General features: G+C 43.5%; 1 protein-coding gene across 9 annotated transcripts in view; it reads left to right on the plus strand.

Moving 5' to 3' along the window:
- DTNB (dystrobrevin beta) overlaps positions 1–19352 on the plus strand; it is a 361871-nt gene that overhangs the window by 81454 nt on the left and 261065 nt on the right. For all 9 annotated transcript variants that reach the window (XM_074991528.1, XM_074991530.1, XM_074991531.1 and 6 more), the window contains one exon: positions 8250–8404. In XM_074991528.1, the coding sequence (XP_074847629.1) occupies positions 8250–8404 (155 nt within the window). The remainder of the gene's footprint in view (positions 1–8249; positions 8405–19352) is intronic.

Here is a 19352-nt window from a genome sequence, read left to right on the forward strand (position 1 = left end):
GATGCCTCAGACGTGAAGGCCAGGGAGTAGATGGGACCCTTCCCATTCCATTTGGTCCCAGTCCAGGAAGTTGTGTAAGTCAACTTGTGAGTAGGGGACCTACTAACATCAGGGAGTTCACATCCTCTGCCCCAAGCTGCTTCCTCCTGATGCCCCTTCAGGGCATGGCTCTTCAGATTCAAGTTCCTGTGGCAGCTTGTCTTCTGTCTCCTTGAACTTCTTCTCATGGATCCTGGGTGGCATACCATTGCAGTCCTTCAGTTGCAGGAACCATAAGTGGAATTAGAATCCCCAGAAGCCCTCTCTTCTTTTGTCACCCAGGTTCCTCTTAGGCTGGGTACTCCTAGACAGATTTTGCCATCTCTGGCCAGGAAGATCATGCTTGGTTCCTGGTGCCTGCTTCAGCTGGCAGCGTAGTGCTCCATCTCAAATTTGTCCATGTTTTTCCTAATGTGTGGTCCCAAAAGCTGGGGACGCAGCTCCAGTTGAGGCCTCCCCATTGCAAAGAAGAGCAGGACAATTACCTCCTGCATCTTACACGTGACACTTGCTCTAACTTACTACAGAATATTAACTGTTTTTTACAACTATATCATGTTCATTTTGTGGTCCACTATAACCTCTCTTGCATGGTGACAAGTATCAGAGAGGAAGCTGTGTTAGTCTGTATCTTCAAAAATAACAAGAAGTCCTGTGGCACCTTATAAACTGACAGATATTTGGGAGCATAAGCTTTCGTGGGCAAAGACCTGCTTCGTCAGACTGCCTGCGAAAGCTTGTGCTCCAAAATATCTGATAGTCTATAAGGTGCCACAGGACGACTTGTTGTTTTTTAAACCTCTCTGATCCTTTTCAGCACTACTACCACCTATCAGCTGTTCTCTATTTTGTGGTTGTACATTTAATTTTTTCCTTTTAGCTTGAACTCTGTGCACTTGGCTTCACTGAATTTCATTTGATTGATTTTTGCAGCAATTTGTCAAGGTCCTCTTAGATTCTAATTCTGATGCTGGAAGCTATTTTGGATGCTGTACTTTCCACTGAAAGTATGAAAAGTTTAAAAGTGTTTTAGTCAGCTGGCGTACAGTATTTAGGAGCCCATATGAGCAACTGCCCTTACTTTCTATGGTTGACTGAAGCTGTTCTTAATCTCTGTTACTCTCAGGTTCTGTGTGCATCTTTTTGCAGCAGCAAACTTAAAATCCAGCCTCTTCACACCTGGTCCCTGGTGCTGGGAATTTTCATGTTTGCTTCCTTGCAGAGAGTTGGCAGAAATAGCTTACTCTTCGCTAGTAGTCATTAGGAATCAATGTCCAGTTCTTAGGTCTTCCTTTTTTTTCCTTTGGTAACTCCATTCATATGTGGACAGTAGAGCTGGTTGGAAATTTCAAGCTAAACTTAACTATATCATAAAAATGCAGACTGAGTAGAATAAAATGTTTTGGCTAGTCTATTACATACTACTCTAAATAATTACCTTCACTGATCTAAATGCATACCTTATTTTCCTGTTTGAATTGTCCTACCACTGGACCTTCTGGACCTTTTGGGTATTACATCTACACTAGGAAATTAGGTTGAATTTTTTTAAGGTCAGTTTTTAACACCCAATTTTGTAAAGTCGAGGGTGCATGTCGGCATTGGCACATGAAGTCAATGGAGTGCATCCCCATTAGGGTGAGCAGATTTTACTTTGTCAGCAATACGTTCAGTATACCTATCCCACAGCTCCTGCTGTGCCCCCCCCCCCCTTGCATTGTGGGTTAAGCTCCCCATGTGTGACAGGACAAAAAAGTGCCAGAGATGGTTCTGGGTGTGTGTTGTCAGCCTCTCGTGGTGCACGTATCTCCTTCCCCTCCTTTGGAAAGCAATGTCAAAAAGTGGTTTTTTTGCCCTTTTTCCACTGGGTATCAATGCAGATGCCATTACCAGGCTAGAATGGAACCCGTCCAGCTTCAAACTGTTGTGGCAAGTATTATGAGCATCTCACACATTGTGCTGTGGAATGTGCAGAGCCTAAACCTCCTTCAGAGTGATGAACACTCTGAGGAGGACATGGACATACAAGAATGTGAAACACCAGAAAGGAGGGATGGGGAGATGTTGGCTGAACCTGATGTTTTGTGCACAATGGAGTACTGCTTCTGGTGCTGTGAAACGAGGTCGGACTGGTGAGACTGCATTGTTCTGCAGGTGTGGGATGGTCAGCAGTGGCTAAAAAGCTTCTGCATGCATTAGGCTGTGCTCATGGAACTTTGCAAAATGCTTTCCCTTGCCCTGAAGTGCACTAATATGAAAATGAGACAATCTCTGACAGTACAGAAGTGAGTGGCAATAGCTCTGTGGAAACTTGCAATGTTAGACAGCTACCAGTCAGTGGATAATCAATTCAGAGTGGGCACATCCACAGTGGGGGCTGCTGTTATCCAGGTGGCTAAGGCTATCAATACCTTTCTGTTATGAAAAACAGTGACTCTGGGAAATATGCAGGACATAATGGATAGTTTAGCTGCGATAGGGTTCCCTAAATATGGCCGGGCAATAGATAGGGATGTGCATTCCATACTGGCACCAGATTGCCTTGCTACAGAGTACATAAACTGCAAGGGGTACATCTTGATAGTGTTGCAGGTGTGCTGGATCACAAGGTTTCACTGTCATCAACATGGGATGGTTAAGAAAGGGCCATGACCTGCACATCTCTGGTCTGTTCAGAAAGCTGCAGAATGGAACTATCTTCCCAGACCAGAAAATCACCACTGGAGAGGTAGAGATGCAAATAGGAATTCTGGGAGATCCAACTTACCCCTTGCTCCCTTTGCTCGTACACAGGCAGCCTGGATGGCAGTAAGGAGCAATTCAACTACAGAATGGTAGTAGTACGTGCATTTGGCCATTAAAAGCCAGGATGAGGAGCATCCTGACTCACTTAGACCTCAGTGAAAGCAACATTCCCCTCAGGGTGGCATCTTGCTGTGTGCTTCATAACTTATGTGAGAATTCAGGAGAAGATTTCATGCCAGGCTGGAGGGCCAAGGCAGAGCACTTGGCTACTAAATATGAGCAGTCAGACACCAGGACAATAAGCACAGCAAGGAGCACTGCTAATCAGAGAGGCTTTGGAAAACAGCTTTATGAATGACCAGATGATAACCTGACTGTCATGTCTGTTGCAGTTAAGGAGATCCCCCCCATATGATGTGTGCTGGCCTGTAAACCTCTCCCTCACCCATGCTGTGCAACACAAGCAATAAAGACACCGTTTTTGAGAGCTTAACTGATTTTATTGTGGGGACAAAATGTAGCATACAGTAAAGGATTTCATGGCAAGGGCTACAGAGGTGGGTAAGCAAAGGCAAGAGGTGTTCTGCCATGGCAGGTGGGGGAATGGCAGCCTTCTGCATTCAGAAGCATCTGTGGGAGTGGAATGCAAGGCTACCCTTGACAACTTTCCACCCCCCACCACTCTGAGGCACCAGTGGCGGGAGTTTATGGAACATGGTGAGAAGGGCTTCTGGTTCATCGTGGATTGCAGTGGGGCTCCGTGCTCCTATTCCAGGCACCTCAAGATCTCTGTATGCGACACCATCAACTTCAACATCTCCTCCTGGGTCTGGACTTCACGTTCTCTGACCATTCTCCTCTTCTCCTGATCTGCTTTTCAGTCCTCCCAATCTACTCTTCAACATGGTTCTCCTCCGTGCATTTAACTCTGCCCTGTCTTTGTGGGCAATTTGCATGTGTTCTAGGAACGTATAGTCCTGTGTTCACTTCCTCCTTTGAATCTGTGTCCATCTTGATATGAACTGAAACAAAATTGTGTAACATCTCCACAATTGAATGAGAGTTTGAATGGAGGCGTGAATGGAAAGTACTGAAACATAGTAATGTGAACTGGGAACTGGCTGGTGTGACTGATGAAGCAATAAAATGGACAATTGACAGCAGTAAACAAGACCAAATAAGGAAAATGGACCGGTGCCTATGTGGCTGGAGTAATGAGGTGCTGTTTAATGTTGCATTGACTGGAGCAACAAGGTGCAGTCTGACGCTGCATTAGCAAGGAGGAGGTAATTCAGAATGAAGAATTTGTGTACGTGACCAGCCAGAGATAAAAGGTCCAAGCACCAGGGATAAAGAGGAGATGAGACAGCAGACATGACTGGGGGCAGCATATGCTCTGCCAGAGCTCCACCTTCCAAGTTTCACCCACACCCTGGGCTGGCCATCCAAAGATGAGGATGATGTGTAAATGAGCATAGGAAAATTCTCCTTGTAATTTGGCAAATAAACTGTTTTTATTGAGGAATACTCACATGGAGTGGTTCCCTTTCTATAATGTCCTGGTGTGAGGGCTTGATCAATCCTCATTGCCACACTGGCTGTTTAACAGTCCAACAGCGGAGAGGAATGGGGAGCAGTGATCAAAGAGCTGGCTGTTGCACATACTGGAACAAAACATGAATAAAGGCCAGACATTAAAGAGGTAAGTTGTACAACACACAAAATAATTTAATGAAAGAGCCTCTGTGGCAAGCAATAGGGATGTGTTATGTTCAAGGGCAAATTTTGGCTTTTAAGAGTCCTCTGTGCAGCAGGTACTACACAAAGATCTTATGGGCCCTGCTTAACTCGGTTCACTTCCAGTCATGGTAAGGCACGAATTGAGGCATGCTTTTGAGCCTTGATTGCAAAATCAATTTCTGCAGGTGTGCACACTGCAAGCAGGGTGAGGGCATCGTGACTTTTGGGGCCATGGCAGTCCCAGTTGCAGGGCAAGGCATGGGAATGCAGCTTGTGCTAGTGGGATTGTGTGGCTCTCATAGTTGCTACATACTTCTCCCTGCTTTGCCAGTGCAGTGAATGTTTCCCTTCCTCAGGAGCCCTAGCAGGGTGGAAACAAGGCAGGGCAGTCCAGCTTGTACTTTCAAAGCTGTGTCGTTCTCGCAGTCTCTGGGTGCTTCACTTCTCTGCTTTTCTGACACAGTGCAAGTTTCCCTTTCTTCAGGAGCCTAGGAAGGTGTGGGGAGGGTAGGCATGGCAGTGTGGCATGTGCCTCTTTTGGTCACTGTATGATTCTCCTCCCCACTCTGCTGGGGCAGTAAAGTTTCTCTTCTCCCAGGAACCTAGGGAAGGGAGAGGGATGTTCCAGGCACGGTGGAGCAGCTCGTGCTATCATAGTTTACTGCTCCTTCCCCTGCTTCTGCCAGGTTGCAATGCAAGATATAAGCCTGCTTAGAATAAGATACTTTGGTAAGGAACGGATGCTGATTGAATGTAGGCAGAAGGTTGGTCAATCTGCTGCACTGCTCTATGGTGGAACAACACCAGATTACTTGTTGCTGGCTGGGTGTGGAAAGGTGTTCTATCGTTGAGGTCAGAATAAGGCAGGCCTCACTAGAAGTCCTGAGGAGTATTAGAGTTCCTGTCTGAGAGCTTTATGGAGATGTTAGGGGGAATTGATTCTCCATCCCCAAGAATGTTAAGTTGTTCCAGGAGGCCAGGGTTGGGCAGGTACGGCGTCTGCCACAGATCATGTCCAGTTGCCACAACCCACTTGTAGCATGATTAAAAATGAGACCTCACCAAAGGTGCCCTCCCTGCTATCAGGGTCCAGCTACAAAATGTCCTGGGAGGAGGGGATGAGATCCAAAGTTAAAGAAAGTTCCTGGCTGTCTGTGAGATCAGCTGCTGATCATTGTGGTTGTTCTCCTCTTCCTCATCCACCACTTCTTCGCTGCTGTTGCCAGAGGCTGCCTGAAGAACCTCTTAGGAGATACCCATTCGCTGTTTGGGGAAAGAGGCTGGGTCCTGCCTAGAGTCCCATGCAGCTGCTCATAGAAGCGGAATGTTCGCAGCAATGATGCAGAATGTCCGTTTGCTTCATCCTCTTGTACACCTGCCTGACTTCCTTTATTTTCATGCAGCACTGCTGGGTATTCCTTGTCTATCCTTTTTCCACCATGCTCTGTGGGATCTTGTCATAGATGTTTGCATTTCTTTTGCTGCTTTGTAGTTCTGCCAGCGCAGCTTCATCCTCTCACACAGTAATAAGGTCACGGATCTCCTGTGTGCTCCATTCTTGAGCTCCTCTGTGACCCTAGGAATTCATGGCCAGATGTGCTGCTGGAGCACTGCCTGCTCTGCTCGCTACACTGGCGAAACAGCAAATGAAATTCAAACATTCCTGGGCCATTTCCAGCACACCTGGAGAGCAGCAGAGCTGAAAATGATGACCAGAATGGTCACGATGGGGCAGAGTGGGACACCTGCAGGAGGCCACGAATGTAGAATTCCACAGCGCTCCATCCATACCACCCTAAAGTCGACCCTGCAAGGTGAAGTGTGGCATTACTCCTTCTGAAAGTGAGTACCAAATTTGACTTAGGAGCCCTTAAAATTGGTGTAATGGAGCCTGTAGTGTGGACTGATTGCTTAGAAAATTGACCTAAGTCAGCTAAGTTTGCCTTAACATCATAGGGTCCTAGGCTGAAGAGTCTATTTTCAATATTTGTTCCCCATCTATCTACTTATAGAGTGTGATCGTGTCCCTTTAATGTTCTCTTATTTAAATTAAATGGATTTAGCTCCTCAAGTTTATCATTATAAGTCATGTTTTGTAATTCTTGTGGTGGTTCTCTGTACACTTCCCAGTTTATCAGCATCCTTCTTGAAATGTGAATACCAGAACTGGGATACAATATTTCGGCAGTGGTCACTCCAGAGCCAAATACACAAGTAAAATAATTCAGGCTGTCATTTAATTGTAGTTAAATCAAGCTGTTAACACAAAACAAATTGATTAAAAATAATGAATAATTGCCATTTTAATTACACTGTTGGTAGAATACCTGTTGAAATTTATTATAATATTTTGGATCTTTTTCTACATTTTCAAATAGATTGATTTCAGTACAACACAATACAAAGCGTACAGTGGTCACCTCATTTTGTATTACAAATATTTGGAATGCAAAATAAACAAGAGATAATGGAAATGCTGCCTGCTTCTTATTTATGATGTCTCCTGAAAGTGAGCACAGACCTTCTCAGGGCACTTTTGTAGCCCGTGTTGTAAGCTGTTTATGTGCCAGATGTGTCAAACACTCCTTTGTGCCTTCATTCTTCAGCCACCATGTTAGAGGGCATACTTCCATGAGGATGATGAATGCAGAGTGGCTAGGTTAATTGAGTCACAGATATTCATCATAAAATTATGAAACATGCCCCCATTCTCCTTGTCATCAGATGTTCAGTTGTGTGCATAAGTTCTTTCTCTGTGCTGCACCAGCTCTTGTGAGAGAGCCCGTAGAACAGACTCTGAGTGAATTGATCAAACCACAAGAGGGTTTGAGCAGTGAAAGGAAATTGGTTAGGTTCATTGCCCACAAAGCACAGTTCTAGCTCCCTAGTTCAGTCTCTACAACTACACTAGCACATGTATCCCTGTGACAATGGATGCAGCTCACTAAATGGCTTTTTCTACTGCTCTGTAGGCTGGGCAAAGATTTAAAGCTGGGTATCCCAGCATTTACATATTGAGACCAACAATCTGGGTTAAACAACTTGGGCATCGCCTGGTGTGTTTCATGACGTTTCTTATCTCCCCTTGTATTTTGCTCCTTATGTTTCAAACAAAGCATCCCTGTTCACTGTCTGTGGTTTGTACCTTTACTTCTGATGTTTTAGACAAAACATCACTGTCATATTTATCAAACTCTTATGTGCTAGGTTGTGGCATTCTTGTGCTGTCCTGCTGGAAAGTGTTTACATATTCACTGCATTTCAGCAGTACTGGTGCCACATTCACATACTGCACACTGACGTGCAGGCAAGCATCAGCTTTTGACAGAGCCTGACGGGTGCTCATAGCATAACTTTTGCTGATTTTTGGTTCAAGCTGTAGGACTTGTACCAGCTCCATGCTTCAGGCTCTCTCTTTCTGCTACACTGCCCATCCCAAACTCATCTTTCTTGCATTCAACATACTGAGTTCTGAGGTTTTTAGTAAATTGGAAAAATATTTTATATCAGAATGTTGGGAAAGAACCTGGAGGATATATAAAAAATGGAAGTCCAGTCATGTTCAGTTTTATATTGTATCTTGGAAACAAATAATATAAAACTTTTATGTTCATGGTAAAACAAGGAGATATAGCTTGTATAATGGTGTAAAATTTTGTGGTAGAATGCACAATATGTTTTCAGTAAACTTATATTTAAATATTTACTTTATTTTATTCTTATAGATATTTTCTCCCAAATGTCAGATTCTAATGGATTGATGATCTTTACAAAGTTTGATCAGTTTTTGAGAGAAGTGTTAAAACTTCCAACAGCTGTATTTGAAGGGCCTTCTTTTGGATACACAGAACATTCCGTACGGACATGTTTCCCACAACAAGTAAGAGTTAAAAATGTAACTGTATATTGAATGTTAAAATAGTGCTGCCTTCTAATATCCAGTGGCTTCTTTTCTTATGGTTTATATATACATAAGTATGTGGACAAGAAAGATCCAGTGGCTATAATGTACTTAGATTTCCAGAAAGCCTTTGACAAAGTCGCTCACCAAATGCTCTTAAGTAAAATAAGTAGTCAAGGGATAAGAGGGAAGGTCTTCTGATGGATTGATAACTGGTTAAAAGACAGGAAACAAAGGGCAGGAATAGATGGTAAGTTTTTAGAATGGAGAGTGGTAACTAGAGGTATCCCCCAAGCGTCTGTACTGGGACCAATCCTATTCAAAATATTTATAAACGATTTAGAGAAAGGGGTACACAGTGAGATGGCAAAATTTGCAGACGATACTAATCTGCTCAAGGTAGTTAAGAAGAAAGCAGACTGTGAAGAGCTTCAAAAACATCTCAAAATTAAAACAAAAAGCAGTCAAGTAGCACTTTAAAGACTAGCAAAATAGTTTATTAGGTGAGCTTTCGTGGGACAGACCCACTTTTTCAGACCATATCCAGACCAGAACAGACTCAATATTTAAGAGACAGAGAACCAAAAACAGTAAGCAAGGAGGACAAATCAGAAAAAGATAATCAAGGTGAGCAAATCAGAGAGTGGAGGGGTGGGGGGGAAGATCAAGAATTAGATTGAGTCAAGTATGCAGACGAGCCCCTATAGTGACTCAGAAAGTTCCCATCACGATTTAAACCATGTGTTAATGTTCCGAATTTGAATATAAATGTCAGTTCGTCCACTTCTCTTTCTAAAATGGACTAAGTGGACGAACTGACATTTATATTCAAATTCGGAACATTAACACATGGTTTAAATCGTGATGGGAACTTTCTGAGTCACTATAGCCGTGTCTACACGTGCACGCTACTTCGAAGTAGCGGCACTAACTTCAAAATAGTGCCCGTCACGGCTACACGTGTTGGGCACTATTTCGATGTTAGCATCGACGTTAGGCGGTGAGACGTCGAAGTCGCTAACCCCATGAGGGGATGGGAATAGCACCCTACTTCGACGTTCAACATCGAAGTAGGGAACGTGTAGTCGTTGCGCGTCCCGCAACATCGAAATTGCGGGGTCCTCCATGGCGGCCATCAGCTGAGGGGTTGAGAGACGCTCTCTCTCCAGCCCCTGCGGGGATCTATGGTCACCGTGTGCAGCAGCCCTTAGCCCAGGGCTTCTGGCTGCTGCTGCTGCAGCTGGGGGTCTGTGCTGCATGCACAGGGTCTGCAACCAGTTGTCGGCTCTGTGGATCTTGTGCTGTTTAGTGCAAGTGTGTCTGGGAGGGGCCCTTTAAGGGAACGGCTTGCTGTTGAGTCCGCCCTGTGACCCTGTCTGCAGCTGTGCCTGGCACCCTTATTTCGATGTGTGCTACTTTGGCGTGTAGACGTTCCCTCGCTGCACCTATTTCGATGTGGTGCTGCACAATGTCGATGTTGAACATCGACGTTGCCAGCCCTGGAGGACGTGTAGACGTTATTCATCAAAATAGCCTATTTCGATGTCTCCATATCGAAATAGGCTACTTCGATGTAGGCTTCACGTGTAGATGTAGCTAACGGGCTCGTCTGCATACTTGACTCAATCTAATTCTTGACCTTCCCCTCCACCCCTCCACTCTCTGATTTGCTCACCTAGATTATCTTTTTCTGATTCGTCCTCCTTGCTTACTGTTTTTGGTTCTCTGTGTCTTAAATATTGAGTCTGTTCTGGTCTGGATATGGTCTATAGGAGTGGGTCTGTCCCACGAAAGCTCACCTAATAAACTATTTTGTGAGTCTTTAAAGTGCTACTTGACTGCTTTTTGTTTTGATAGTGTATAGACTAGCACGGCTTACTCTCTGTTACATCTCAAAATTAAGTGATTTGACAAAAAAAAGTCAGATACGTTTATCATAAAAATTCAAAGTAATGCATATTGGAGAATATCATCCCAACTATACATAAAGTATGGGGATTAATTTAACTATAGCCACTCGAGAGAGATCTTGGAGTCATTGTGGGTAGTTCTCTGAAAACATTCACTCAATGTGCTGCAGCAGTCAAAAAAGCAAACTATGTTAGGAATCATTAGAAAAGAGGGAGAGAATAGGACATAGACTGTCTTACTGCTTCTATATCAATCTGTAGTACCCTCACATCTTGAATACTGTGCACAGATGTGGTCATCTAATCTCAAAAAAGATATCTTGCCATTGGAAAAGGTTTGGAAAAAGGCAACAAAAATGATTGAGTTTGGAATAGGTGTCATCTGAAGAAAGATTAAACAGACAAACTTTTCATCTTAGAAAAAAGAGGAGATGAATGGGAGATGTGCTAGAGGTCTATAAAATCATGACAGGTATGAAAAAAGTGAATAAGGAAAAGTTATTTATTTGTTCTTATAACATAAGAACTATGGGTCACCAAATGAAATTAATAGATAGCAGGTTTAAACCAAACAAAATAAAGTATTTCTTCATGCAGCTAATGGTAAGCCTATGGAACTCCTTGCCATAGGATGTTGTGAAGACCATGACTTTAACAGGGTTAAAAAAAGAACTAGATAAATTTGTGGAGTTTAGGTCCATCAGTGGCTATTAGCCAAGATGGGTAGCAATGGTGTTTTTCAAAGGCTGGAAATAGCTGAATCATCTTTGACAAAGGCTGGAGAGGGATCACTTGATCATTACCTGTTCTGTTCGCTCCTTCCAGGGGATCTGGCATTGGCCGCTGTCAGAAGGCAGGATACTGGGCTGGTTATATTCATTCTTTTTAAGGTTATATGTTATATACACCAAAAAAAAAATTACGAGGGTCTGAGTAAATGATAGCAGAGTGCTAGCTATCCTGTAGTTAAGGTTGGCACCTGATTTCTATTTAAAGTTTAACACTAAATCCTCTAAAATTATCATGGTTTCTTGGCTTGCTTTGAAATTTGATGTGGCTCTTGGTGGTGTGGGGTTTGGTTACTGATCCAGATTTTGGGGTCATTTGAACAACAGATTCACCTTCAGTTATTGACCATATAGGCATCAATAGCTCTGTGCATTCAGATTTTCATAGGGCAGATTTTGGTGATCATTTGATGACGAATAGGACATCTTCATGTCACCCTCTTATTTGTTAGTCCATTTATGGCTGATCAGTCCAATTCTGGAGCTACCCATCTTGTCAAAGAAGGGGCAAGTGTTGGTAGCTGTTGGAGGGGTGCGGGGCAGTTTTTGATGCCCTTTTCTTCTCCATCTCTCCTCACCTACACTTTGGCGGGACCTCTCAAATTGCACCACCCCCTCACAGATTACTGTTCTCCACTGGGGATGGTCTTGGGCAAGGTTCTCCCAAGTGTCAGCACTGTTGGTGCACTTTTTCATGTGTGCCTTCAGCATGTCCTTATATCACTTCCTCTGGCCCCCAGTGCTCCTCTGTCCTTTTATCCAACTCAGAAGACAGAACCTTTTTTGGGTGGTGCTGATATGACATCCAAACCACATGACTAGTCCACTAAGCTGTTGAATGATGATGGCTTCGCTGCTGGTCATATTTGACTCTTCCCGGATGCTAGTTTTCATGCACCTATCTTCCCAAGAGATATTTAGGATTCTTCTGAAGCGGCGTTCATGATATTGTTTGAGTGCCTTTAAATGGCACTTGTATGTTGTCTATGTTTCCCATGCGTACAGTAGGTTTGGAACAACCACTAGATAGTATACAAGGAGCTTTGTCTTGGCACAGATGTCCCAGTTCTTGAAGAACTGTTGTCTCAGGCAGGCAAAAGCAGAGTTTGCGTGGTTTAGATGATGCTGGATTTCTGCATCAATGTCAACTTTTGCAGAAAGGTGACTTCCAAGGAATGGGAAATACTTCATATTTTCTCGCAGTTCTCCATTAACTTCAGTAGAAGGCGCATGAGAATGTCCTGTTGGCGAGGTTTGGTGGAGCACCTTGGTCTTTTTGATGTTGAGCATGAGGCCAAGAGTCTCGTATGTTTCAGCAAAGGCACTTAAGATCTTCTGTAGGGCCGCAGGAGGAAGAGCAGCAACCATGTTGTCCTCTGTGTACTGGAATGCCATGGTGGAGGTCTCTCTTCTAGCCTTCAGTCTCCTGAGATTGAAGAGGTTTCCGTTCGTTCTGTAGACAATCTTCATGCCATCTGGAAGCTTGCCATCAATGAGGTGAAGGGTCATGGTGATGAAGGTGCAGAACAGTGATGGGATAATGACACAGCCTTGTTTGAATCCCATTTTGAGCTCAAAGGAGTTGCTTTGGGATCCATTGTTGCTCAATACTGTGGCAGTCATGTTGTTGTGAAGCAGTCTCAAGATGCTAATGAATTTTTCAGAGCAGCTGATCTTGCAGAGAATAGTCCGCAAGACACTACGATTGACTGAGTCGAATGCTTTGGTCAGATCAATGAAACTCATGCATATGGCTTGTATTTGTTCACAATATTTTTCTTGCAGTTGCCGGGCAGTGAAGATCATGCCCGCTGTTTCTTGGGATGGTCAGAAGCCACCCTGGGAGTCTGCAAAGATTTCTTCTGAGAGTGGCAGGAGTTGACTTGCAAGGATTTGAGCTAAGATTCTCCCTGCTGTTGACAGGAGAGAGATGACATGACAGTTTCCACAGTCCAACTTGTCACTCTTCTTGAAAAGACTGACAACCAGTGTGCTTCTGAAATCTTGCAGCATCTGCTCCCTATCCCAGATCTTAAGAATCGGGGATGGAGTTGTTTGTGGGGCTAGGGCCCACCTTTTTTGAAGACTTTGGCAGGGATTCCATCTAGTCCAGTTGCCTTGTTGCACTTGATTGCTTTGATGGCAGCGTGGACCTCACTCAGAACAGGAAGTGTTGCAAGATCATCCCTAGGCAGTTGCTGAGGGATTTGGTCAAGGGATTCTAAGACGATGGTGGAGGGGTGGATGAAGAGCCTATTTTAGTGCTCCCTCTAGTGAGAAGCTAAAAGACTTCATTGTCTTTCAAGAGCTGGGTACCATCCTTTGATCTCAGAGGATTGATACCATGGTTGTTCAGTCCAGATACCTCTTGTATCATTTAAGTCTGCGAGGTGCTGGAGTTCTCATTCCTTTTCAGTCCCCCACTGTTTTTTTCAGAGTCCTTGTTTTACGTTGGACTTCTGCCTTGGCCTTGGCATTCACTTTCTCTTTGTTGTGTAGTTGATTTCGCTTTGCCAGGCCCTGAAGGCTTTCCCTTTTTTCTCAATCAGTGTTCAATTTCCATATCATTCTCAACAAACCAGTCATGATGCTTCCTGGATCGGTAACCAGTAGTTTCTCCACAAGCTCCAATAATGGCATTTTTCAGCTGACACCAGTGTTCTTCCACATCTTCAGGGTGTACTGTCAGCAGTACTTCCTTTGGAGGGCTAGCTGGAAGTCACTTTGTGTAATGGGGTCCTTCAAGCCTGGTACTTTGATCTTTCAACTGATCTGTTTCCTCTGACTTCTCCATTTGATGACAATCCTAACTGCCATTACGAATCGAATAAGACTGTCATTACAAGTAGTCATTGGATGTGTGAGAAGGACATCACGGTGATTACAAGTGTTGACGATGATATAGTCTATGAGGTGCCAGTGCTTCTATCGAGGAGGTTGCCATGAGGTCTTAAATTTTGTTTTTATGGTGGAAGAGGGTGTTCATGACGATGAGCTTGTGTGTCCATACATTTTGTACGTAGGAAATTTGGAGTTGCTGTTGCTAGCTCCTTCATTCCCAGTGGTAGTTTGCCAGAGGTCTGCATCTCTTCCAGCCCTGGCATTGAAATCTCCCAAGAGAATAATCTTGTCTTCTTTGGGACGTCTTTCAGAACCGTGTGCACTTGGGTGTAGAACTTCTCCTTCATGTCATCTTTGACCTCTAGAGTTGGTGCATAAGCACTGATGATGGTTGCCAGTTGGTTTTTTGCAAGCTTCAAGTAGAGAGCCATGAGACAGTCTCTGATGCCAACAGGGACTTCAGATTGGTTCATTTTTGATCACAAGTACTACTTCATGAATTCGTTTTTCTTCCTTTGAGGTTCTTTTCCAGAAAAATGTGTATCCTCCTTCTCTTAGCTGTCCTCCTCTGGTCTACATACTTCTACCAGGGCAGCTGTAGAATTGTAGAATCCTAGAGCTGGAAGGGAACTTAGCAGATCATCTAGTCCAGACCCCTCCCTCAAGCAGGATCAACCCAACTAAGTTATCCCAGTCAAGACTTTGTCAAGCTGGGACTTAAAAACCTCTAGGGAGGGAGATTCCACCACCTGTCTAGGTAACGCATTATAGTGCTGCACCACGCTCCTGGTGAAATAGTATTTCCCAATATCCGACCTACACCTGTCCCTTTTTAACTTCAGTCCTTGTTCTGCTATCTGTCACCACTGAGAACAGTCTCCCTCCATGCTCTTCAGAGCTCCACTTCAGGAAGTTAAAGGTTCCTATCAAATCACCCCTCACTCTTCTCTTCTGCAAACCAAATAAACCCAGATCCCTCAGCCTCTCCTCATAGGTCATGTGCCCCAGCCCCCTAATAATTTTGTTGCCCTCCCCTGGACCCAGTCCAATGCATCCACATCCTTTCTATACTGAGGGGCCCAGAACTGCACACAATACTCTAGTGGTGGCCTCACCAGTGCAGAATAGAGGGGAATAATAACTTCTCTACATCTGCTGGAAATGCTTCTCCTAATGCACCCCAATATGCTGTTAGCCTCCTTGGCAACAAGGGCGCACTGTTGACTCGTATCCAGCCCCTCATCCACTATAATCCCCAGGTCCTTTTCTGCTGCACTGCTACTTAGCCAGTTGGTCCCTGTCTGTAAATGTGCTTGGGATTGTTCCCTCATAAGTGCATGACTCTGCCCTTGTCCTTGTTGAACTTCATTAGATTACTTTTGGCCCAATCCACCAATTTATCTAGGTCACTCTGGACCCTATACCTACCCTCCAACATATCTATCTGTTTCCCTAGCTTAGTATTATCCATAAATTTGCTGAGTGCAATCCATCCCTTCATTCACGTCATTAATAAAGATGTTGAACAGTACCGGCCCCAGCACTGATCCTTGGGCACTCCACTTGAAACTGACCGCCAACGAGATATTGAGCCATTGACCACTATCCCTTGGTCCTGACCATCTAGCCAGCTTTCTATCCATCTTACAGTCCATGTATCCAATCCATACTTCCTTAACTTATAGGCAAGAATGTTGTGGGAGACTGCATCAAAAGCTGTGCTAAACTCAAGGTATATCACATCCATTGACTTCCCCATGTTCACACAGCCAGTAACCTCATCATAGAAGCTAATCAGATTGGTCAGACACGACTTGCCCTTGATGAATCCATGTGGACTACTCTTGATCACTTTCCTCTCTAAGTGCTTCAAAATGGATTCCTTGAGGATCCCCTCCATGATTTTTCCAGGGAATGAGGTAAGGCTGACCGGTTTATAGTGTTGTGGATTCTCCTTTCCTTTTTTTAAAGACTGGCACTATGCCTTTTTCCAGTCATCTGGGACTTCTCCCGATCTCCACGAGTTTTCAGTGATAATGGCCAAAGGCTCTGCAATGACATCTGCCAATTCCCTCAGTACACTTGGATGCATTTAATCCTGATCTGTGGATTTGTGCGCGTCTAGCTTTTCTAAATAGCTCTTAATCTGTTCTTTCCCCACCGAGGGCTGCCCTCCTCCTTACTATACTGCATTGCCTAGTTCCATAATTTGGGAGCTGACCTTTTCTGTGAAGACCAAGGCAAAAAAAGCCTTTCTCATATCATCTGTTACCACTGCCGTCCAGTAATGGACCCACACCCTCCCTGATAACCCTCTTATTGTTAACATGTCTGTAGAAACCTTCCTTGTTGCCCTTCACATTCTTTGCTAGCTGCAATTCCATTTGTACATTCACTTTCCTGTTTACTCTCCAGCATTCTCTAGCCATATATTTATATTCCTCCTTAGTCATCTATCCAAGTTACTACTACTTATATGCATCCTTTTTGAGTTTCAACTAACCAAGGATTTCCCTTTTAAACCAAGCTGGTTGCCTACCGTATTTGCTATATCGATATTGAATCCTGGCAGTGATAATTCCCGTGCATGTTTCGGATCATTCACTGTCTTCCTTGTCCATTAGAGTTCAAACATTCCATTTTCCAAAGTTTACTTTTTGATTTTGACTGCATAGAAGTGAATCGACTGTATGCGGTTATCCAGTCGGGGTGTTGAGGTGTGTTATGTTCAAGGCACCTTTTCTAGACCACTCCCCATGTGGGGTGAGCAAAGCAGGTCCTATATAAGGCTGTTCAGTTGGGGATGCAGTTGCCAGACCGTTCTACCACCTCGGTCCTTGAAACAGGACGACTGATACATCTATTGACTACATGATGGTCCATGACTAAAAGCTTCCAGATTTCACAATCCTGCTCCCATTGCCAGTCACTACATGGCTTAAGTTTAGGAGAGTAGTACACCGAGAAGACACCCGTGTCTGACATCTTTTCACAAGGGGGAACTATTGCATTGCAGCCACCATATGGTTCTTGATGGATGGAACGTCCATGGCATGGGATGCACAATGACTAGGAGTCCTCTTGTCTGCTGCAGCCTTCATCCGCATTCACAGTCATTGTAGCATTGCCCTTGCTATCCTTCTCCTGTTCTGCTGTTGAGGACTTTTAGGATGATTCTTTGTTTGAACCACCCCCCCGGACCTTGTTTGAACCATCGTCCTGGACTTTGCTGCCATGGATGACCCATTGCTCTTGGGTTCATTGGAACACACAAGCCCATTCACCACAATGAAGTGATGATCCGGGGAGTGGGCTTTTTTGAAGATAAACTTTGTTTAATAAACTTTATATCTAATCTGGCAATCCCTCCAAGTTCATACTAACGCCCAGGTTATTAGAGGTAGTTAATAATGGGAACATGTAAGATGAAATTTCATGATTTTGAAATAAGGCTATAAGGGCCCTAGTAAACATACCCCCAAACCATTATGCTGCACAATTAATATTATATAATATACAGTTAAAATTTTGTATAACCAGTAGCCTTTAGCAAATTAATTTGTTACTGTGTTTTAAAAGACCCCCTTTATATAAATGAAGATTTGAAAGTGCAAGTAAGTGACAGTGAAAGTAACAGAGTGAAGCAGCAGTTGAGTTTAAAGTCAATAACCTCATTTCTCATAGAAAAGATCTCTCAGCCGTTAGACGGTGACAATACTGACAGACGTTTCCAGTTCTGATGATGAAAACTGTGTATCCACAAATGACATTTCAATACCACTACCTCAAAATGAGGTGGTCATTAATCAAGGCAGTAGCAATAGATGCAGAGTCTATGCTCCATTTAGAGCCAGTGCAGACAGAAAATGAGGCCCTTGGAGAAATTTGAGTCACTGTGACAAATTTGGATTCCTTTGGGAGTTCAGAGAACTAACTGATGAAGATCTGTATTCAGCAGCTGAACAATTTCAACAAAGGTATAACAATGAAATGTAAAGAGATCTCTGTGACAAGACCATGTTCCTGAAATGTATGCTAACTTTAAATTGGACTGCAAGCCAAAGGAGCTGCTTCAAGAAATATTCCGTCTTGTCCTGTCAGCTGTATTTCCTAATATCGCAATTGTATTTTGTGTTTTTGTGACTCTCCCTGCATCATTGGTTTTAGGTGAATGCACAGTCAACATGTTAAATAAAGAGCTGTCATCATTATACAATGGGACAAGAGCATTTGAATGGGCTTGCAAAAATTCTTAACATTAACAATGACGTTGCACATAAATTAGATTTTTCTTTAATTATAAATGAGTTTGTGCACAACATAGCCAGAAAGGCATTCCTGAAATGAAGACAAAAAGCAGTCAAGTAGCACTTTAAAGATTATTTTGCTAGTCTTTGAAGTGCTATTTGACTGCTTTTTGTTTTGATAGTATATAGACTAGCACGGCTCCCTCTCTGTTACTGAAATGAAGAGTTTTGCTTGCAGTGAAAACTCTCAATAAAATTTAAATTTTTAATATACATGCTATTGGTATGATGACTTAATTGTTAATAAATTAATGTTTCAAGTTTTTGTTTTCATATACTTTTGGTACTAGTATGTCCCTGTGGGTGAGAAGTTAGATAGATCAGGGGCCTCTCTAAATTCAAAGTGGCCTGGGCCTCTGTCATTTTCAGAGTGGGCTTGCTTACAAAGGAAGTTGTGTAATCCCTGTCACTGGAAGGTTTTAAGAATGGATGGACAACACCTGTCAGGGATGTTATAGGAATGCTTTATCTTGCCTAGATGTAGGGGCTGAACTGCATCTTTGAGTTGCTTCCAGCCCTTTTTTTTTTTTATTTGTCAGGGAGAGAAGGTAGACACACTCCTCTTCCTCCCCCAACTCCAGAAAGATATAGGTAAATTGGACAGAACTTCTCCAAAATGAGTGCATTAGTCATTTGGGGGTTTGCTGCCCAGGAAGATTGTGGACAATTCTCTTCCTCCTGTAAAACAGGGCATTGGCCATTTGTGCTCCACTGCAGTCAGCAGGGTTGCCACCACCTTCTTTAATCACACTCATGGCAGCTCCATTGATGTACCACCAACATACAGAGAGACAAGAGAGCAAGACTGTCTGAACAGTGTTTTTTACCCATGGGTCACCTGCCAGAACAGTTGATTTGGCTTCTCAAAAAGTTGATGATGTATCTGGCCTTGCACAGGTGTTTGTTTCTTCCCTGTGAAAGTGGAAGAAATCTAGTTCAGACGTTACCTAGCTAAATACTTCTTCCCGTTACCATGGTTTCCTGAGCTTTTCTTCTTGGCAAATTTCACTGGTATGCCTTTTCATCAATATTATATCAGTCCTCCTCTTCTCTTTCCTTGCTTGTTTGTCTCAGAGCATGA

The sequence above is a fragment of the Carettochelys insculpta genome, chromosome 3 (genome assembly GCF_033958435.1).
Source record: "Carettochelys insculpta isolate YL-2023 chromosome 3, ASM3395843v1, whole genome shotgun sequence".
In the NCBI taxonomy this organism is placed as follows: domain Eukaryota; kingdom Metazoa; phylum Chordata; order Testudines; family Carettochelyidae; genus Carettochelys; species Carettochelys insculpta.